General features: G+C 52.3%; 1 protein-coding gene across 7 annotated transcripts in view; it reads right to left on the bottom strand.

Annotated features, from left to right (window-relative positions):
- PLCL2 (phospholipase C like 2) overlaps positions 1–22,678 on the bottom strand; it is a 210,788-nt gene that overhangs the window by 40,634 nt on the left and 147,476 nt on the right. For 5 of the 7 annotated variants that reach the window (XM_027962005.2, XM_027962015.3, XM_042234014.2 and 2 more), the window contains one exon: positions 14,857–14,932. The exons of the other annotated variants lie outside the window; for them this stretch is intronic. In XM_027962005.2, the coding sequence (XP_027817806.2) occupies positions 14,857–14,932 (76 nt within the window). The remainder of the gene's footprint in view (positions 1–14,856; positions 14,933–22,678) is intronic. 7 annotated transcript variants of the gene reach the window in all.

Genomic DNA, 22,678 nt, shown 5'->3' with positions numbered 1-22,678 from the left:
AGAAATTCACTTCATTTTCCTAATTTTACTGCTTAGCACTGCTTGGTGACACGGCAGTTTCTTCCATGCTTTAGACTTTGTCTTCCATTCTGCATTTCTGGGAGTCCAGTTTTAGCGTCCATTTTCCCTTAAGGGTTGGTTACTGGCTTGAGTCCTTGCCTCTTTCGTGACTCCCGTTGCTTCTCATTTTTCCTCTCTTCTTTTCCGTCTGTAAGTGTGTGACTCTCTTTGGGTGTTCTTGGCTGTTGGGTGCTGCTTCACCTTTAGTCTTGGAGTCATGTCTTCTCTGTGGCCTGTGAAGTCCTGGTGCTGAAACCCAAGGGGTTGGACTGAAACCCCCGAGGTGGGAGACCAAAGTCCAGGACTTTGGACCACCAGAGAACTCCTGACCCCATGGAACATTAACAGGCAAGAGCCTTCTCAAAGACTTCAAAGACCAAGCCTCCACCCAAAGGCCTGCGAGCTCTGGTGCCAGACACACAAGACGGTCAAGATCCTGTTTTTTAAAATGACTGGCCCAGCTGACATAATTATTTATTTCCAGATTATTTTATATTGAACAAGATTTTTAAAATGTTTTCTAGTTTCTTTCTATTCTTTTTTTTTTTTTTTTGGTAAAAGAGAACTCCAATATGAAACAATCAGGAATACTTATGTGAAGAGGTGAACTATCCTCTAGGATTTCTGTAACAGGTGGACTTTCCGTAGTACTGTATTTCGGTAGTCAATATTCATAATACTAAGATACAGAAGGGCTCATCAATTTGGATAATGAAAATAATTTTTGATGTCTGAAGTATTAACACCAATTGGGCAGACAATAACACTTACTGATCACACACCATATACAGGTCATTTGACCATCGGTTGTGTTAAGTCCCACTAGGACCCATTGCTTAAACGTGCTGAACACTGTAAAAAGCTCAGACTTCTGGCAGCATGGGAAGCAAGCCCGGGCAAGGGAACTACTGCCTATATTATCTGACGATCCTTTCCTGCAGAAATCTTTGTAACTTTGCTTTGGAATACAGTGGCTGAGTGTAGAGGCATTAGTGCAGTGAAGAGGGTGATGGCATTAAAATCATGACATGAGAAGACACAATTTCTACTTCTTTAAAGTCAATGCCAGAATAAACTCAGTAGGTGCAGCTGCAAATTAGGATTTTTGCATGAGGAAATATAGTATGTAAGGGAGATTTAGTAGGCTCTTAAGGAGTACATATTACAACGTGAGACTTTATAAAATAAATTGCAAGCAACTGGCAATGTAAAGATGGCTTAATCTTTCAATATTTTAAAAAATAATCAACCAGAAAAGTTTAAATGTCTGAAAACTTGAGGACGTCCATTCTGAGTTTTCACTAATGACTGAACAGAAAATGAGAGTGAACGGCACCTCTGGTAGCTGACTGCCCTCGTTCTGGTTGTGAAATCGTCAGCAGTTATGTTACATAACAAGGCAGAAAGGGAGTTCTGTCCATGTCCTTGGTGGAGTAACAAGCATGCTGAACTCTGATTAAAGAAAGGCGACTGTGGGTGTCTGTCCCCCAAGACAGGGCCTGGGAGCAGCCAGGATGCTCAGCTGTGGCTTTGGGGTGCTAGCTGGGTTTCAGGACGCCGGGGCCCCCCTTACTTCTTCAGGAACAAGTCCTACGTGCTGGCCCTTGGGCCAGTGGAGGGAGGTCAGTTCTGCACCCCGCCTTCTTACTAACTCCACCATTCTCTCCAGGTGCAGGCACGCAGCCCTTTGTATTGACACAAAGTACGTATGTGGGTTTCTGCATGCCCCTAGTTTACCAGCTATCAGCGTGTCTTTTGTCCACCTAGGCTGCTGGTATTTTGGGGTGACAGGCCCTGCACCCTGGGAAGGGACGGGCCATCTACACAGGCGTGGTGCCCAGATGCAGCTCTCGCAGGCAGGCAGCCTCGTGCTAATGCTGCTCAGTGGAGTCTTTACGGGTCTAAGAAGGATAAGAAGAGAGGCAGGAAAACCACCCAAACCAGTCTCTCCTCAGCTGGTAGAGGACCACACGCCGCAGCGCCCCTGGGTGCGGTGGGGAGACGCAGACCAAGACAGCTTCTGCGCAAGCTCTGCTCCCTGGCCTGTGACAGGAGGGGCTGACACAGGGCGCCTCCCGACACCAAAACACGTGTGTGTTATCCATGAATCCTAGTGAAGAAAAGCCTCCCTTCTTCTGAACATAGGCAGAATTTCATTCTAGGTTTCTTTGTGACGACCATCAGCAAAATCAGTATTTCAAAGTTTCTAAGCAGATTTAAGCCCAAAGCCATCTCATGTTCTTACAGAAAGAAGGTCGCTCTTAGCTTTCACAGCCTGGTGGCCTCGGGGAGAAGCAGAGGCAGGCAAGCTTCCCGCCATGGACCAGCCTGCAGGTCTCAGAACAGAAACCAGGCCAGCAACGCTGAGGCAGGAAGAAGAGGCGCTGGTTTTCTTTCGGGAGTAAGTTCTATTTCCCAGCAAGGACCTTCCAAATACGATGCCCACACATCATCATAAATTTGCGCATTTTAGAGCCACGGGGAGTAGCTTGCCCGGCTTGGTTGTTTAACAAAGTAACCGTATCTGTCCTCTTTGTCACTGCCCCATTCCCTGGTCTGATCTGAACGGAACGGCACTGTCAGGGCCTCAGATGAAGCATGTTCTACGTGCCCACGTTTGCTTCAAAGGCAGAAGGTCACATGTGGGACAACTGTTCAACAAGGCTGGTGAAGGAATCAAGGTTCCTTGATTCTACTTCAACGTTGACGTGCAGGCAAGGCAAAGATAACCGCCAATTCTGGTCAAAGAAACGGAGATCTCTGCTGAGTCTGAGCACACTCCATGTGAACACCAATACTAACCATGTAAACAGTCTTCTGGAAAACACGGTGTGATACAATTTCAACGTGCGACATCATTTAACAGTCAAAATATACAGTGTGTTCAAAAGCACGAAGTCTGAGGGCTGTGAGCATATCACCCAAACCCAACGATGTGCTTGGGAACATGGACTGAAACAGGGGTAAAAGCTCAAAACGCAGTGAGCGGCCACACCCCCAGCACAGACCCGGCGGCGCCTGCTGCAGCAGCTCTTCTGTCAAGAGGACTGTCTCTGAGCCCCAGCTGTTCTGTGCCAGAGACGCTACGGCTAGGTTCCTCTGACTCCGTGACCCCAAGTTTGTGTTCCCAGAAGAAAGCCATGGGTTATTTTTCTTCAGGGATGTTAACCAAGAAGAAAAGCTGCTCATGTTCCTTTGTGGAAATGAACTTGAGAACAGGTCATCAAACAGCAGCGGTGGTAGCGGTTTAGTCGCTAAATCAGGTCCGACTCTTGAGATTGCATGGACTGCTGCCCGCCAGGCTCCTCTGTCCATGGGATTCTCCAGGCAACAGTACTGGAGTGGGTTGCCATTGCCTTCTGCAGGGGATCTTCCCCAATCAAGGCTCTAACCTCTGTCTCCTGCAGTGCAGACAGATTCTTTAGCCGTGAGCCACCAGGGAAGCATCGAACAGAAGACAGAAAGCAAACGGAAAGGCAGTGCTCCTACAAGAATCCAGTTCATTCTGCTCTGCAGGGAATGGAGCACACAGGCCACGTGAATAAACAGGAGGTCCCTCCCTGGGACCCCGGTGGACCTTTCCAACTATAGCTACGATGGTAGATTTTAAAAACTGGTATGGCCCTGCAGAACGAGATGGATTTCCATGTAAAAAACTATATTTTAGAAATTTACTGCTTCTTTCCACATCATCTCTCAAAAATTTAAACAGCTCAGATTTTTTATAGAAGGGGGTGCTAGTTTCACATAATTTTCCAATTATTCTTTCAAAACACTGCAATTTAAATATTTTGTTTTTGAGGGGCTTAAAGCTTAATGACAAGAGATGAAATGCAATGCTGATAGATTATCACCTTTTCAAAAAGTTAATACAGAAGTGTAAACCTTCCAACATGATACATAATTACATTAGCTGAAAACATGAGTGCAGCTGCATATAATGGAGCGGAGAGAAATTTCTACTCCTATCAAATTTCCTGCTTCCCATCACGGATAAATCTAGATGAAAACCAAGCAGTCATAAAAATAAAAAATGTAAAATACATGATACATACAACCCTAAGATATGAAGAATGGGCTTTGCTTTAAAGGAAAGGGAGGCTAAGGCAGGAACACGGCAGCCTTTCTTCTTTGCAGAAAATAAATGGCATTTTCTCATGCCAAATATGAAGCGGATGCCCTCTCAAACATCCTGGATAGAATTTCTATACCCATCTAAATGATCTGAATCTAAGATATACCATGTAGCTCATGGTTCAGAACTTTCAGAAGCAACTATAATTTTTAAAAAATACTCACAAGGGACAAATCGATCTCAAATGTATACACTGAAAGATTACTTTTTCACCTGAAACTGTACTTTGCTGTCCTAGAAAGCTCTTGTATCACCCACATGTCCCATGCAGAAATATTTTGTGCGTGCGCTGAAAACAGAAGCCAGAAATAGGGATACTTCAAACGATGACAAAGAGAGATATGTATCGATCATTTTTATGTTTTTCCAAATGAGGTTCAGTGAGCTACTTCCTGGAAGGTGGAATTCCACGGAACACAAGTCTGTCAGGGACTCATTTCATCACGGTTTAAAGGCGCCATCTGGCCTCAGCGCACACCATCAAAGTACCCTGGGAACAAAAGAGGGATCACTTTTTCCGCCTGGTTCACAAGCAGAGCCTGCCCAGAGGAGCGGGCTTTGCCACCCACGCCCTGCGCCCCCAGCCTCGTGGTCTGAAGCGGGGCGCCTCCCGGGTGCAGGCTCCACAGGCCCTGCGGAGGCCCAGAGCCGCCGGACTTCGCGATTCTGTGAGCAGACGCGGCAGCCACGGCTCCGGCGGCGGCGGTCAGGCGCGACCATCCAGGTGATATGGTCCAGGTGAGGTGGTCCAGGCATCACTAACCCTCCATGGGGCCCTCCCCACGCCGCCCTCTAAACGCAGGCCGGAGGCTCAGAGGAGGAGCAAACGGCAGCCCCTCTAGACGGCCCCCTCCCTGCGGTGACCCCCCCAAGATGAGACTCCCCCGCCGGGGACCGCATGCCTGGACGCCCCAGGAAGTCCCCCACCAGCGCTGGAGGCCCGCACGAGGCCCTCCGGACGCCACGCTGCCCACCACTCCCCTTCCTTCTCCCCCTCTTATGTTTGACCATATAAAAGCCACATGGCGCAATAATTCAAAAAGCAGAGACTGGTACACGGAGTGTCCCCACCCCCGGCCTCCCTGTCGCCTCCCCTGGGCAACCACTGTGACCTCCTCTCCAGCGGCCTCGTCCAGAGGGCGGCGTCCTCAGCAGCGCTCGGGGCTCCAGTCTCCAGCCAGGCCTTTGAAACACCTTAGCAAACAGCACCCAGAGAAGGCGATGGCACCCCACTCCAGTGCTCTTGCCTGGAAAATCCCATGGGCGGAGGAGCCTGGTAGGCTGCAGTCCATGGGGTCGCTAAAAGTCAAACACGAATGAGCAACTTCACTTTCACTTTTCACTTTCATGCACTGGAGAAGGAAATGGCAGCCCACTCCAGTGTTCTTGCCTGGAGAATCCCAGGGACGGAGGAGCCTGGTGGGCTGCCATCCACGGGGTCGCACAGAGTCGGACACGACTGACGTGACGCAGCAGCAGCAGCAGCAGCAGCAGCAGCAAACAGCACCAACCCAGGCCAGTATGCTTGCCTGGAGAATCCCACGGACAGAGGAGCCTGATGGGCTACAGTCCATGGGGTCGCAATAGTTGGACAAGACTTAGCAACTACACCACTACCAGCAGCAGCAAATAGCACGCACCGTCTGCCTTGCCTTTTAAAACTATGTCTGTGTATACACACATATCCATATACTGATACTACTGATACATGTGCTTTTTTTACCTTTATGTATGTATAGCATCTTCCTTACATACGTGTACACATGGAGTGTGTGTATGCACACACACAGGTAAATATACACACACACACACGACTTTTTTGAAGTGGTTGCTTAGGTCTCATCACATGGATCTGCTGTGATGTATTGAACAAGAACCCTCCTACTGAACTCAGGTAGTAGCGCTGAGGTTGTTCTCGATGTTATAAAGAAAACTCTATGCGTCAGTATTTCCTTGAATACGGGACCAGAGCCATGGCGTCAGCTGACTAGGAGCCGCTGGCTCGAGGTGTGCGGCGTTGGTGGTTCTGGAATTTACTGCCGCGTGGCCCTCACAGGTGTGGACCGGACCACGCCTGTACCCAGGGGAGAGCCCTCAGCGGCCTGGGAGCCCCCTCCCCGTCAGTCACAGTCCCTGTGTGCCGGGACTCTGGGGTCTGTGATGTGACTGGCTCTGAGCCTCGCACACCGGCATCTCCCTGATGCACCTCATCCCCTGGAAGCTCAGCGCCCTCCCGTCCCTGTCTGAGTGCTGACGCCCCACACTTGCTCTCCTGTCTCCCCAACGTCCACACGCTCAGGACCAGGGCTGTGTCGTCTCTTTTCACCATCCCTTCTCCGATGAGCTTGGTCTCCCGGCTTGGAAGACCACCTTTGCGCTTATGGTTTCCAAATTCATTGCGTCCAGTCAGGACCGCTCTCCAACATTTAGACTTGGAAGTTGACCAGGCTCGTCACATTTGACATGCCTAAAACCGCTGATCGGCCCCCTCCAGCCCTCTCTCCCAGGGTCTTCCCCGTCTTGGTAAAGAGAACCCAGCCAAGAACCCTGCAGGCCCACCCTCCTCCCTTTCTGCTGCCCCGTGTCCGACCCATGTATAAATCCTGGGAGCGTGACCATCAGAGTACCCAGCATGTGCGCGTCATCGCCCCAACCACCCCGGGTCAAACCGCAGTGCTGGTCTGGGGGGCTGGGTGGGAGAAAAGCCTCCCGGGGGGTCCTCCGGCATCTGCATTTCCCTGCCCACCCCCCGTGTGTCTGATGCGGCCACACCTCCGCCCTGACCGAGGAGAAGCGCCCTCTCTGAGAGCAGGGCCGGCCTCCCTCCACCAGCCTGGCCGATGCAGCCTGGTCCTGCCATCCCCGCCCCGGCTCACGGCCCCTCTGCCTGAGATCATCCCCTTCCCTTCCCGAGGCTTGAAACACTTGTTCGCCACCTGCAGTCAAGCCTGCACGGAGCTCACTGCTTCCCTGAGGCCCGGGCTGAACCCCGGATGGAAAGGAGCATCCGCCCCCAGCCCTGCCCGGCACGCCCTGTGCCTTTGGCCTCACTGATCCCAGAACACTCATCACTGACGGGCCCCATGGGCGCTGTCTTCACTCTGCTGCTCGGTCTCAGGTCTACCGCCTGACTTCCGCTCTGACGAGGCCGGGTTGAGACGCTGTGTTCCCACCCGCCCGTCTGCCGGCCACAGGTCTGCGGCATCTGCGGTGCGTCTGGACATCCTCTCATTTCATTCGCGTCTTCTGAATCCCCTGACTGTGACCTGTGCTCCTGTTCTTTGCAGAGAACACGAACATCGGTGTTGCTGGCCTTTTTCCGGCTTTAGGAGCTCCTCCTGTGTCAGAGACGTCGGCCCCCCGGTAACGCAGCGCTGGCTTTTTTCTTTCTCGTTTTTGGTGCAGCTGTGCTTCCGCTCGCCTTTGCCGTACAGAATTCTTCCCACGCGGTACAAGCCACCAAGGTGCTCTGTGCGTGTGGACGTTTCGTTAAAGCTTCTGGACTGGTGTCTCCTCTGGCCTGCTGCTCCCACACCCGTCTGCGTCACGGCCGCTGCTGACCCGGGCCCGGCTGCCCCTGCGGGCAGTCACCCTGGGTTTCCCCCTCCATCAGCCTTGCTCCCGGACAAGCCGCCCTCCCAGCTCAACCGCCGGCTGAGCTCTGGTCCCCCCAGCGCCCTCACGACTTCTTGGCGTCTGTGGTTTCACTGTGAGTGAAGGGAAAGGCGCTCTCTTTGCGACCCCATGGAATATCCAGTCCATGGAATTCTCCAGGCCGGAATACTGGAGTGGGTAGCCTCTCCCTTCTCCAGGGGATCTTCCCAAGCCAGGGATCGAACCCAGGTCTCCTGCACTGCAAGCAGATTCCTCACCAGCTGAGCCACCAGGGAAGTCACTGACTGCCGGTTAATTAGAGTGCCTGGGGCGCATCTGGCGGCTCCTCCAGGAGAGGAGGGTGCTGAGGGCCTCAGAGGCGTTAAGGCTTCCGTGCCTCGCCTTCGGAGAGCGCACTCTGCGAGGTCAGAGTCAGGCACGCGCTCCCCGGGAAGCGTGCCGACGGGCTGCAGCTCATGCAGCTGTGTCGCAGCGGGGCTCACCTGTCAATCTCGTTCTCTTCCTAAGCACCCGTGATCAGGGTGCTCCATAACTGCTGCGTCGGCCACTGATCTGAGGTCGCTGCATCTCAGAACCCCTGGGGCCACCAGGGAAGCCCACTGTCGCTTAGAAGGAGGAAAGGGAGCCGGAGAAGCTGACTGACCAACCCCACGGCATGCAGCGGGGCACGGCACGGAGAGCCCAGCACACGGGTCCCCAGGGACAAGCCTCCCGCTCCCGTGGACCAGGGCTGAGAAACCGCCTGAGGTACACCAAGACGGAAGTCACAGGCTCCTGGGATCCCTTCATCAAACCTCGTTAACAGAACACCCGTGAAGTGTTTCCAGGATGACCTCTAGGGACGATTTTACGTGTGCTGTGTTGAGTGACACAAGGATGTGAGCAAAGCAAGTGATGGATGGTGACAGGTCACTTCTCTGGAAACCCCGGCTCCTACGAGCACACTGAGCTCCGAGGAGTCTGCCCATCAACAGAGGGCTCCAAGCAGCCCCATCCTGCTCATGGGGGTCTGCCCGGCGTCCTGCCTGTTCACCCGACACCGCGCAGTTGGGCGCACTCTGCCTCGAGGTAAGATGCATCTATCAAGCTCCATCACGGGGAGAGGCCAGCAGACCAGAGGTGGCCGATCAGGAAGAGCACAGGAGTCAGACGGGCAGGGCCGACGCAGCAGGGGCTGCAGGAGCGGTGGGGAGCGAAGGTGGGAGGAGAGAGTGGGAAGCGAGCCAGGACCCTCAGGGATGGGGTGCCAACAGGGCCCCCGGGGATGGGATGCTACCCGTGGGAATGGGGTGCCAACAGGACCCCCGGGGATGGGATGCTACCCCTGGGAATGGGGTCCTAACAGAACCCCCGGGGATGGGATGCTACCCCTGGAATGGGGTCCTAACAGGCAGAGTGGGAAGCCCCAGTGTGCAGGTTAAGGGTTCCCCCCAGAACTTAAGGCTCTTGGAGATATGGCTGCATCACCCACTGCAAATAACAGACACGTCTCAAGATGACCCTGAGTCATCAAAAGTTCAGATGCCTTTTGGGAGCCACATTTAAGGAAGCAGGGATGGTTTAGAACCCAGTCCAGGAAAATGTCCATTAAACGGATGGAAACGAAGGGTAAAGAAAGCTTCTGTTATTTCCGAGCTGCCTTCCGTCCCGCTCCATGTGGCTGCATCCCTGCCAGTGAGGGACCTCTATGAACAGGTGGGGGGTCCCGGGCTTTCTTTCATTTAGAGCTCCGTCGCCCAATGCCTGACAGTCCTCCCCAGACAGCAGGGAACGGACTGTCCCGCCAGACGAGGAGCCAGGCTCTTGCCCAGCGGGCGCGGACCCCACCTGTGCACCGGGCTCCCTGGGGGCGACTGCCTGCCTCGCCCCCGGTCCCCAAGCCTGGGGCTGGCCACGCCTGCTCCAGGACCACGGTGGCCAGGGACTCCTGCCACAGCCCCCGCCCCGCCGCCCTGCTTTCCTCCTTCGTAGCTTTAGTAAACTCAGTTAGAATGAGTAGTGACTCAGTGCTTGTGAGACATACACATACGTGCAGTTTAAAGAGCGAAGAGTAGTCCCCCCCCGTCCCCCTCTCCAGAAGCAGCCACATTCAGCCCCTTTAGCTGCGTGTGTGTCCTTCTTGAGCACTTGGGTCCACGTTTCTTCCTTTTAATTTTTTTTATTTTTGGCTGCGCTGGGCCTGCGTGGCGATGCGGGCTTTTCTCGAGCCGCCTGAGCGGGGACCTCCCTCTGTGGGCGGCACGTGAGCTCCTCGTGGCCGTGGCCTCTCGTGTCCTGGAGCACTAGGGCGCGTGGCCTCAGGAGCGTGGCGGCAGGCTCCGGGGCACACACACACACTCACAGTCGTGCCACACGCCCACAGTCGTGGCTTAGCTGCCCTGGGGCACATGGAGTCTTCCCAGACCAGGGATTGAACTCCAGTCCCCTGCACAGCAGGTGGATTCTTAACCAGCGGATCAGGAGGGAAGCCCCTCCGTATTTCTAAGCAACGCACTTCCTCTGCTGAGACTTCTCTCCCAAGCATTACCTATTAATGCCTGGGGGAAGCAAGCATGGCCTCCTGCCCAGACGATGGAGGAGGATTGGGCTGCGTTCAGCCTCCCCTACCGTTCGGGACGCACAGGACACAGGGCGTCCCGCCAGCTGGGATCCAATCGCTTCTGAATCCAGCTTTCCAACAGCTGTCCTCTCTTATCCCCGCCTAGTCCCCAACTCCCAAAGGCACGTAAGTCGCACTGCGGGCTGGCTCCCCCTGCCTCCGCCAGCTTCAGGCTCAGCTTTCTCGAATCAGCGGCGCCAATTCTCTGGTTATCAGTTTCCAACATTTTGTTGCCCCCAGTTTCTTTGTTCTTATTAAAAAAACAAAAACAAAACCCTGCTGTCATTTTAATGAGGCTCAGAATCGAGCAGAGATTAAGTGGATGTGTTAATTCACCATCTTGGAGAGGAAGTTAGTCATTGATTTCTGTTTTCTTTCCGGAGAACAAATGATTTTCCATTTAAATTCACCCGATAAAAGCATCCAGTGCACCCAAGCAGAGCGGGCTGGTCTTCCCTCTAGATCATCTTCCTATCTTTTTAATGAAACAGATCGATTCAACTGACTAAACAGAAAATTAAAATTCAAACACAGGCTGCCAGGTTTGGAGGCACTGAAGGACAGGAAGAGCTAGATATTAGAAAGAGGAAAAGATGTTTCCCCTGGAAGAGGCTGGCTAATCTTTCGTCAGCTTTTACAGACTTTTAGAAAGACCTTGAGGGAACACTGACGGTACTGTCCCCTCTTGAGGCTTGTTCCTAACCCACACCCCCAACTTGGCTGCTTCTTGGGAGAACAGCCCTTGCTAGACCAGGAGGCTGTGTGCTGTTACTCAACTCAGACCCTTCCTGCACCCCGTGGCGGCCAGGACTCACTCAGCCCACATCCCTCCCCGTGATCCGAACGTGCAGTCCGTCTCTGCCACTGGCACCTCTAGCTCTGAGCAAACGCTCCACACCCTGCCAGCCCTGGCTCCTCCTTCTGACCCTCCCCAGAGCTGTGTCCCCCCTTTTCAGGGGAAGACACCCCTCCCCTCCACAAGGCTCCACAGCGTAGCTCTGCATCATCGCAGAAGGGCGCGTCTCCCACTTTCTAGGGTCAAGCGTTTCACGGCTACATTTTAAGCCTGCCCTCCTCACTTCCTGCATCCTTCATCCCAGGTGCATCTTTTAGCATCGTCATCTTTGCCTGCCCTGGAGAAGGGATAGGCTACCCACTCCAGGATTCGTGGGCTTCCCTGGTGGCTCAGCTGGTAAAGAATCCACCTGCAATGTGGGAGACCTGGGTTTGATCCCTGGGTTGGGAAGATCCCCTGGAGAAGGGAAAGGCTACCCACTCCAGGACTCTGGCCTGGAGAATTCCAGGGACTATACAGTTGATGGGGTTGCAAAGAATCGGACACGACTGGGCGACTTTCACAATCACTCTTTGCCTCTTCACTGGATCTTCCACATTCCTAGGAACATCGTTTTCTGTTTAATATTTCCCCTTAATCCTCGTGGCTCAGATGGTAAAAGCATCTGCTTGCAATGCGGGAGACCCAGGTTCGGTTGCTGGGTGGGGAAGATCCTCTGGAGAAGGAAATGGCACCCCACTCCAGTACTCTTGCCTGGAGAACCCCATGGAGGGAGGAGCCTGGCAGGCTACAGTCCACGGGGTCACAAAGAGTCAGACACGACTGAACAACTTCACTTTCTCTTTAATCCTCTAAACGTCCATGCTGCCATACTCTCTTCCTTAAAGAGCGGGCTCTTCAGGAGCTCCAGTGGTCGCCACCTGGCTGTCCCCACCACCCTCCCTTGGTTCCTCCCGGTCACTGCTTGGCATGCAGGTCCCTGACCCAACGCTGGCTGTGGGTCTTCCCTTCCCAGGGCTCCTCCCCAGCCTCAGTCCCTCTTCCCAGTGACAGCATCAGGAGACACATTTCTAGCTCCGAAACATCAGTTACACAGCGGGGAGTCTGAACCTGTCCAAACTGGGTGCAGTTTAACTGGGTGCATACCCATAAGAGGTGGGTATGCACGTCTTTATTCTCACTTAACTGTTTACACGAAGGTTTGTGTTTAAAAGTCTGGAATACTTCTAGAACAATCCTCTCTCGTAGCACTTTGGAGACCTAATCTTCACTTTCTCATTGCAAGATTAAAGCTCTGGAAGCAGAAGAATAATTACTTACCAAAAGTAAAATCTTATGCAAATATTTTTGAGCCCAGTACAGACTAGCAACTCTTCAGATGACTAAGAATGATCTGCCTTACGATAACTGTAAACACGAGAAGCAAAGGTTCCGGGGCTCTAAAATAAGCACTTGGGATAACAGAAGGCCCACGTAGGCGGCCGGCAGTAATTGTGAAACCAAGTGATGATTGGACGTGACTCTGAAGGGCTTTCAACCCAGAGCAGCTCAGACCATTACAGTGGGTATCCGCACCCCCACCCAAAGCAAAACCCTTAACAGGCAAGACTCCACAGCTTTTTAAATACAAGCAAATATACCCCTTACTAAAACCAAATGGAAAAACAATATAAGGCTGCACGATGCCAAACATCATCAAATGTCATAAGCCAATGAAGTGGCAAAGACCTGCCAATAACTCAGACTGTTAAATGAATAACCAGCTCCTTTTTCCCAGTAAATGTAGTTTCAGATGCTAACAGTCCCCAATTCTCATAGCAGTATGTGCATTTAATAGAATCGAATACTTCATGAAAGCCAAGTCACATTTAGCCAGTTTCTATCTGAGCGACTCCACCGCACAGATGTTAGAGCAGAGGTCATGGGTGAAAAGAGTCACCCAGCCTGCAAGCCTGGTGTGCAGGTCACCGCCAGGTTCGGAAGACAGGACACGTTAGCAGAAGAGGCAGTGATGGAAGAGGCTCGTCAGCTGAACCAGACACGTCTGAGGGGCTGAACAAAACAGGTCCATGACCCAAGCCCTGGAAAGCCCTCGTGGGAGATGGCTGAGGCCACAGGAAGACGAGGACAGGCTGACGGGAGGGGGCAGAGGCCCTGCCTTGTGGGGTCGGCATGGAAACACACAGGGGAGCAGACAGAGCCTGGCTGGACCACCAAGCCGTACCTGCCCCTTCCTGCAGGCCTGCCCGAAGTGGCCCTCCGCACCAGCCACTGTGATCATCACTAAAGGCTCAACGTCTCCCCTTCCACTCAGACACCAGGGTTCCCCACGGCCGCCCCAGCCAAGCCCAGGGTCACACACGCCAAGGACTGTATCTGACTACGTGCTTACTTTCGTACTTCCTGTTTGATCTGAAGGTTCTAGAAAACAAAAATCTTGTTTTTTAATATTTTGGTATGTAATAGGTCTTACAAGTACCTTATGTACAGTACAAGTTCAAAACACATTTATTAAATGAACAGATGATTGAATTGATAATTTTTACATAAAAGATTGGCAAAGTAAATGGGCCAGTCAGCAGTGACCGTGCATAGGAACTTAGAAGTTTGGTCAGAACTTTAGATTTAATGATTTTTATGGAGGGCAGTAGCATGATAAAAATGGTAATTATTATATGGTAACTGTCGTACCTTGCTTTAGTTCTGGTGTTTCACAAAGGACTAGGCGTAAAAAGGTTACTTTGTTAATATAATGATATTTTGCTAACAAGATGAGGACTTTTGTCCAATGTCCATATTCTTCAATAAACATCAAAAGAGAAACTGTCCCACGTATCTTTGCCTTTAATCGATTTTAAAAGAGTTCATTTCTGAAATGAGAGATGACTTTTTTAAGGCCAGGTAATAGTTATGGTCTCTTGATTTGAAAGATCAGCAACCAAAACCCCAAGAAATTAAGGACAGTTTCCTTATTTATGAATTATGAATATTCTCCATATTGACACCCAAAATTTGAAAATCAAAAGAAGTCCATTTTGCCTATTCGTACCACAATGCAGAACGCTTGACCTTTTGGTTTAATCATAGCTAAAATTAATGAGATGGTTGTTTACATCAGCAGAATTTTATAATCCAGCGTAACATTTGGTTGTGAAATAAAGAAATCCATCAGCATGTGGAAATGCTGGTGTATTAACCGTTTCAAGAGGCAGCAACTGGGATCCGTTCTCCTTGCTAAGAACTCATTTCTTCTGTGCCCGGTCTCACTTGCCCTGCGTCTGCTATGAAGTCGTGGCTGGTGGGGGTGGCCGCTCAGAGAACACGCAGGAGGAAGAGATGACCGCTCGGGTCTCAATCTGAGCAGCAGGTTAGAATGCTTTAACAGCCGTGGACTCTTAAACCATGCCCCAGACCACACCAATACGCTTTAAAAGCTCCCCCCATACCCCCCACATCCCATGTAAGTCTGTTATGCAGAACCAAGGAACCAAGGAATTCCTTGAGAACCAAGGAATTAGTATTTTCTTTAGCCAAGAAGAAACACTTTTTATATCTGATTTTTTTTTAAACATAGTATCAAAAAGATGAAATAGCTTAGGGGTAAAATAGACGATGCAACTAACGTTGAAGGAAAGAAAGCTTCTCACTCACCTGCCTTCTGACAGTGCACAATCTTTTCATACACGGCATCTGCATTCTCGATCAGCGCCTTCAGGGACTGGATCATCTGGAAGGGAAGCACCCGGACAGGTGGTCACACGGACAGCGGGGTGCAGGAGGGTCCCTGCTGGGGCCAGGCTCTCCCCCGGCCTGGCCGAGCGAACGTGGCCACACACCGCCCCCCCCCCGCCACCCGACATCCCACTCAGGTTCACAGGGAAACCGATCAAGTCACACCTCGCTACACAAGCGCCCAGACCAGACTGTGAGGAATGTGTCCCCAAGGTGCTCACACTGGACGTGACCCTCGAGCCAGCACCGACCTGAGTCCCTTTCAGTATGGAAAGAAAGGGACATGGGTGCACATCCGATCTGTCCTTCATGTTAAAACCTCATCACCTTACGGAAAGCTGCAGCGCCCAAATGCCTCACTCACTTCACCCGAGATGCCTCCGTTTGAGAAGCAGTTTCAAACTTCCGATGAGGATCAAAAACAGCATTTATGTGGTGCATCAGGAACGCTATCACCCAGACCAGTGTTTGCAGTGTGCCTATGAGTGATTGTAGAATTCCAGCGTTGAGTTCTTGTTCCGCACTGCAAGTGCTTGTTTTAGGAGCTATGTCTGAATTAAGAAAAAGGAACAGGGTGCAGCTGACCCATTATTTTACTCACCAAAGTGCTGGGAAAAGATCTGTCTGAAATAAACTTTTTGGCTCTGAAATTGCTATGAAAATCGGAAGGCCAGATTCAGTTCCCATGATTCAAATAGGTACAGTTATAATCCTCGCCATAAGGGTAGACGCTCGCTTTTTGTATTTATCTTTTAAAATTAAATTTTCATTTCATAGTGGAGTATAGCTGACCTACATGTTGTATTAGTTTTAGATGGACAGCTAAGTGATTCAGTTATACATATATCCATTCTTTTTCTGCTTCTTTTCCTATACAGGTTATTACGGAATACCGAGTATGCTTCTCTGTGCTATATAGTAGGTCCCTGTTGATTATTAGCTTTTTGTATTTAAATGTCCAAATATTTCATGTGATAATATTACTCATCTCTGCTGCATCACCATTTTACTTTATATAACAAACACCGCTCCAACATTTTCCATTCCTTAAATTCTGCCTAGTTTTGCTTTATAGTACTTATCGCCAGCTGCCACAGTAATTATTTTATAGAAACTAAATGTATGTAGGTTGGATTATTTATATAACTTGAAAAGCACCATATTTTATTAGTTGCACTTATTTAAACTAAAGCATAACCAACACGCCTCTTAAGAAGTACACCAGATTCTTAAAGTGAGTCACACAGCATCTATCGACTTCCACTGTTCTAAGAAAATGACAGCAAACACTGTGAAGTCTGAAGGTCAAAGCAGGTGTTCACTCAGGCCTTCATTCATCATCTGTGAGGCTCCCTAGGGGCAGCCCTTGAACGCACACTGGGGCCTGCAACCTAAAGGACCCAGTCGCTGTCTGCAGGAAGTCTACAGCCCCATGGCAGGCCTCCCGCTTAGGAATTCAGTCTTTCCACACTTGGTCTTCAAGATCTGAGTCATTCCTGTAAATTAAAATACTCTACTTTACAGCTCGACATACTGAACAGGCAGTGACAGAAACGAATAGTTCAGAACTCGATGATACCGATGGAAAGTCATTTGTACCATTCCACAATTTGCATACCGAAAAGGTTCAGACCGTCATCAGTAACCTTTCTCAGCTCTGATGTCGAGCCAAATAAGAGACACCAAGAAGCCAGGACGTCTTCCAGCAAGGATGCTGGCTGTCCCAGCTCAGTGTCAAAGAACTGGCCAATCGTGCCTCCCTCATTCAAGCTGAGGGAGAAAAAAGCAGCGAAAGGCACCTGGCCGTGAGACAAGTGGGCAGTGCCAGAGTGGTAACAACCGCGAGGGAAGACTCGGGCCTCCAGGCAGCCTGTGCGGGAAGGTGGTAGGTCCGCGCCAGGGGAAGCGGGGGTGCAGGACAGGCGCAGCTTCACGTGGGTTCCTTGGCTTCGTCACCGAGCGCGAGACCATAAATGTGGCGAGCCATAGTTTATTTCCCACCTGCAAGCTGCGTTTCATGAAAAGCATGATGAGGGTTCACAATAATGCGGGCATCAGAGTAGGGGAGGCTTGTGGCTGGAGCCTGCAGAGAGCAACGTCCCCGAGGACTCCCCTCCCACCTGGGGGCCAGGCACCTCCAGAGGCCCCAGGTTAGCAGAATGAGCAGGCCTTCCTGTCCTGCGCTCACTGATACTAGCTTTGTTTGCAAAGCCTGCTGTGACAAGGCTCAGAGCAACAACAGCTCACATTTTTATTCTTAGAAGCATCTTCCAGTTTCAGGTATCGCCAAAGGTGCTGCACCTTTAAGCGCAAAAGACACAGCAGGGCTTTAGAAGCGCACGCTCCACCTCGAGGAGCTGGAGACGGACACCCCCTGCCCGAGCTCTGTGACGCGGGAGGACCCGTCCTCTGCCCTGGGGACGACGAGGCCCTAAAGCTCCCCAAGGGGGACCCTGAGGGTGCTGAGCAAGCGTGAAGGGCAGGAGGCCCGGAGCCCCAAGCAGATGGTACTCACAGAGCAGAGGTCTACCGCCGCTGCCCACGTGCTCCCGGGCTGACACCAAGACCCCTGAGGCAGAGCACGGCATGGGCCGGCTCAGCACCAAGTCCTCCTCCCAGTACCTGGGGACGGAGCAGCCCCTGAGCTGCACGCAGCATCTACACCACGGAGGTGGCCAACAGCCCAGGGAAGGGAGGCAGGCACCGGGAGGAGGCAGGGCAGCCCCATCACCGAGTGCAGCGCAGAGCAGCGGGGCTCCACGGGGACCGGCCCAGGAGACGGGGTCACCAGTCAGCAGAGCCCAGACATGGGAGGGAAGAAAGCCCCCAGGCCTCAGCGGGGGCGACTCCCTTGCCCCACCTGTCACAGAGTGAACTCAGCATCCCCCTGGGGAGGAGGAGCTGCCGGTTTGGCCCGTTTTGCAGCTGCAGAGCACGTATTTATAATGAAGCTTGTAGTTCCGACCGCGGCATGACTCCACGAACGCTCTCGGTGTCTGCGTCCCTTCTCCTCAGGGTGGGGCCCATCGGGCCTCCAGCTCCTGGGAGGGCCTGGGGCCGGGAGGGCTGGGCTGGGCTGGCCTTCCCACCCGCCTGCCTGGCGGGCCGAGGTCTGGCTCCCACTTGGCTGACAACTCTGCCCAGAGGCGCTGAGGGCGCGGCGGGGACACGTGGGGCATCATGAGCTCGGGGCAGGACCACCCTCGGGCCGGGTCCGCCAGGCTGCAACGCTGCCGTTATTGATGGTCTAAGTGCCCGCTGAGCGAGTCAGAGTGAGCGTGTCCACGCCTCCCCGGCCCCGGGGAACCACCAGCGCTCTTCATCTCGCCAGGCCCACGGGAGGCGGGCGGTGGCACTGGTTCCACGGATGTGAACTCGGAGGACTCCAGAGCGAAGCCACTTTCCCAAGGCCGCCTGGCGTGCAGGCAAAGGCCGTAACTAAGGGCTGGGGCACAGATATCGCGCGTGACTCGGGGCCTCCGCGGCGCCCACGGTACCACGCCAGCTCCTGACCACAAGCAGAGCTGCCCGAGAGGAGAGCGCACCCCAACCAGGACAGGGGCCAGAGGCAGGGGACGCTCGGCCTCCCAACAGGCTACAGACGGGACAGACAGCACCTCCATCCTGATGTGGGCCCATGAGTGTGGTTTAAATAACGTTTCTACAAAGCACTTTGCGAAGCTATTTTCTTAAGGACATCGGTAAACAATTTCCTGAGCTCCACTTATCAATTCATTATTAAAAAACAGAAGTCATTTATGCGTAATGTGAAACCAGTAGAATATGCATCTCAGGCTAGACAAAAGCAGATAGATGGGGCATGACATCAGGGATGAGCTGAAGGGAAAAACTGCTTTCAGTTATCTAATTTTCTCTGCATATATTACATTAATATATCACCATAATGCAAGGCCCGGCAGAGTGACTGGTTTTATAACCATGATTTGCATTAATGCCAATACATTCATCAACACTCCTTAAACGCACAGGTGTTAAGTCTCCGAGCTGACATCAGACCCCCAGCTGCCAGCCCAAGTGACTTAGCACATGGACCCTCGTAGTGTTTACAAGGCGCAAGATGCTTCTACAGTGCTGTTAAAGGCTTCCCAGGCGGCGCCAGTGGTAAAGAATTCCCCTTGCCCATGCAGGAGACTCAAGAGACCTGAGTTCGATTCCTGGTTTGGGAAGATCCCCGGGAGTAGGAAAGGGCAACCCACTCCAGTATTCTTGCCTGGAGAGTTCCGTGGACAGAGGAGTCTGGCAGGGCTACAGTCCGTGGGTTCAGAGTCGGACACAACTGAGCGACTGAATACAGTGGATTCTATATTAACGTCCAGTTACGAGTACATCCTAAATTTCTGGAACTAATGTGTTAGGAAAATCTATAGATTTAACATAGCCCAGAAACCCACTTCATAAGTCAACCTCAAGATAAGGTTTCAGGACAGGACTCAGGCAGATGAAAAGTAGGCAGTTTCAACTAAACTCAAAGTACAAATTAAAATTCACATTTTATTAAACTGAAATCAGGAATGCCTTTCATAAAAATGCCTTGTTTTGAAAGTTAACTCCTCATGTTAGTATCAGGCAAACGTCTCTGTTTTTAAATATAGTTATGAGAAGAACTATTACCAATTAATATATTTTATATTACTATGTTCCTGTAGACCACTTGCTTATTTTCTGTTTATAATTTGCATCTGAGTAAGAACATCCTGTTTTCAGAATAAGCAAATCTATGCCTTTTTGTAAGGACTTTACGTCAGATTTTGGACAAGACCCCAAATCTCCTTTCACCCCAGGGACCCAGATTTTGAAGATTACAAAAGAACCTTGCTAGCAACGTTGAGTCTGGTGGCAGCAGCCCCACAGCCACAGTGCTGACGTCTTCTGAGCCCTAGACTCCCCTCCCCGCCCCTCGAGCCGGCCGACAGTTTCAGATCTCGGACGCTTCCTCCCGAGCCCTCCTGAACCCACCCCGTCCTGACACACGGACGCTGCAGCTGCTGCCAGTGAAGACGCAGAGTCAGAGAAGGGCTAGGGCTGCTGCGGAAGAGAATGGCCACCCAGCATAAAGCAGGGGTTCTGTAACACAGACCCTGTGACCACGTGACACACAGCAGGTACCTGTCTCCCCCTCTCAAACGTTAACAGCTGGCCGTCATTCGCAAACTCGTCAGTGAGCTGGCACGAGCGATATGCCGCCCACCGCCACCCCATCACCCCACACCCCAGAGACCCATGGCTGTCCTCGGAGGACAAGGGGTGCCCCGGCGGCAGGAACGGCTCAGGGACGCCCCCAGGAGGTGTGGACCAAGCGGACCCCTGTCAGGACCCCAGGGACGGCTAACCACACAGCACGCCTGAACCGAGGGCCAAGGTCTGCAGGAGACAAATCAGTTCAGTCCACAGCAGCGGTTCCCACCCATCCCGGTTACCCTGTGGCAGTCTCTACGCTCAGCGTCACAAGAGGACCGCCACCCTCGTGCTCCCTGGACGGACAACTCAACCCACCGCTGAGAGCAAAACTCCCTCAGGAGTCTTTCTGCTCCGGCAGGTTTTGTGTGTGTGTGTGTGTGTGTGTGTGTGTGTGTTCTTGAAAATAATGTCCTCTCTGAGTTAACAACACTACTTTTCTCCTTATCACTTTACAATAAATATTACTGTGCAGGTGAAGAATTTTCAAATCAAATGTGGGAACTCTGGGACCCGGGACTTCTAAACTGAAATGCAGAGGTAATGTGATCTTTCACGAAAGTTTCCAAGTATAGCAAAACGCCACACGGTTGAACTGATGGAAGAGAAATCATTTATGAAGTCCTTGTTGGAAATCACAACGTGGCTGTTTAATACTTGAACAGAATACGAAAATCACACATCTGCACCAGGGCACAAAATTCACGAGGCTGTGGGTTCTCTGCCCAGCAGCCAGCTCACCTCATAAGGCAGGGCAGTGGGGGACACCACCCAGGGCCCGGCTCATCACCCCATCCAGCGAGCTCACTGCGAAAACACTTTCCAAACAGCAAACCGTTTCCAAAGGGACTTGCCCTAGTTTCCCTGTGAAGCTTGACTTCCACGTTTTCACTACGCACACTACAGAAAACCATTGGGAAAAAACCCTCTATCAGAAAAACGAGAAAGAACTCTGCCAGACAAGGACAAATATGAAATGATACCACTGATGAGCGGAATCAAAAAACACGATACAGATGAACTTCTATACAAAAACAGAAATAGACCCACAGACATGGAAAACAAGCTTATGGTTACCAACAGGGAGAGGTGGAGGAGATACACACACACACACACACACACACACACACACACACACACACACACACACTATTATATAGAAAATAACCATCCAGGACCTACTGTGTAGCACAGAGAGTTATACCCAACATCTGGTAATAAGCTATGATGGAAGAGAATCCGAAACAGAATGCGTATGACTGTGTGACTGTACGTGCAGCTGTGACTGCGTGCGCATCTGTGTGACTGGACCACTTCGCCGTGCATCTCAAGCTGACACAGCACTGTAAACCAACCACGCTGCTGCTATTGTTCCGTCGCTAAGCTGTGTCCTGCTCTTTGCGACCCCGTGGGCTGCGGCAGGCCAGGCTCCTCTGTCCTCCCCCGTCTCCTGGACTTTGCTCATATTCATGTCCACTGAGTCACGATCCATTGAGTCAAAGGGGCTTGAGTGCCACGCAGGGCCCCCCAAGATGGACGGGCCATACTGAAGAGTTCCGACAAAACGTGGCCCACTGGAGAAGGAAACGGCAGCCCCCGACACTATTCTTGCCCACGGAGGGTATGAAGAGGCAAAAAAAAAAAAAAAAAAAGTCAACTATACATCAATTGAAAAATAAAATTTAAAGGAAAGGGAAAGAACTCTGGCAGACGGAAGGCGTTACTGGATTGTCAGCCTAGCAGCACAGAGGAACGCGGCTACGGGGGCGTGGACGGGAGTGGGCAGGTCGGAGACCCACGGGCAGCCTCACCAGGGTCAGCAGACACTCCGCTCACCTTGGAGGCAGGTGCCGGGCATGCTGAGAAAGGGGCCAGCCTGGGGGGACACGGGGTCACACCTCTGAGCCGAGGTGCGCTGTGACCAGGGCAGAACTTCAGGCTGTGAACAAAGGGCACGGAAGGGGTGGGTGGGGTGTGAAGGGGCGGGAGGTGCCCTGGGCCGGGGGTGGGAAAGAGAGGCGGGCTGGAGAGAGCTGTGGAGGGTGTGGAGGGGCAGGGCGACACCAGCGTCGGCGCGCCGGGGCCCAGAAGGAAGAGCAGAGACCCAGAGGGCGCCCCTGCCGGGCGGGTCACTCGGGCGCCCCTGCAGCTGTCAAGCGCTTCCAGGGCTGCAACGCGTCCTTCTGGTGGTGGCGTCCCACGTTCCTGAAGCTCACCCAGGAAGTGGAGTCCCGCCCCGGCTGGCTGGGGGAGCTGGCGGGGCACCGGGCTGCGGCGTGGTGGGGGACACGGGGTGGGGGTGGTCTTTTAAGGTTCTGCAACAGCGGGAAACTGGGAAAGCTTGGTTAGGGGGTCGGAAAATCGCGTGTTCTGCACGGGGGCAGCAGCTGAAATGAACTCATCTTTGAGGGGGATCTTAAAGATAAATGAAGACATCAGGCGGCGCTCCAGAGCTGCTCAGATTAATACGCAGAGGGAGCCAGGGGCAGAGACGCGGGCGGCGGCGCCGGGGCTGGGCGGCACAAGGCCGCTGAGCGGGTCCGGC

This window comes from Ovis aries, chromosome 1 (assembly GCF_016772045.2).
Source record: "Ovis aries strain OAR_USU_Benz2616 breed Rambouillet chromosome 1, ARS-UI_Ramb_v3.0, whole genome shotgun sequence".
NCBI lineage: Eukaryota > Metazoa > Chordata > Mammalia > Artiodactyla > Bovidae > Ovis > Ovis aries.
This window is presented reverse-complemented; position numbering and strand designations above follow the sequence as displayed.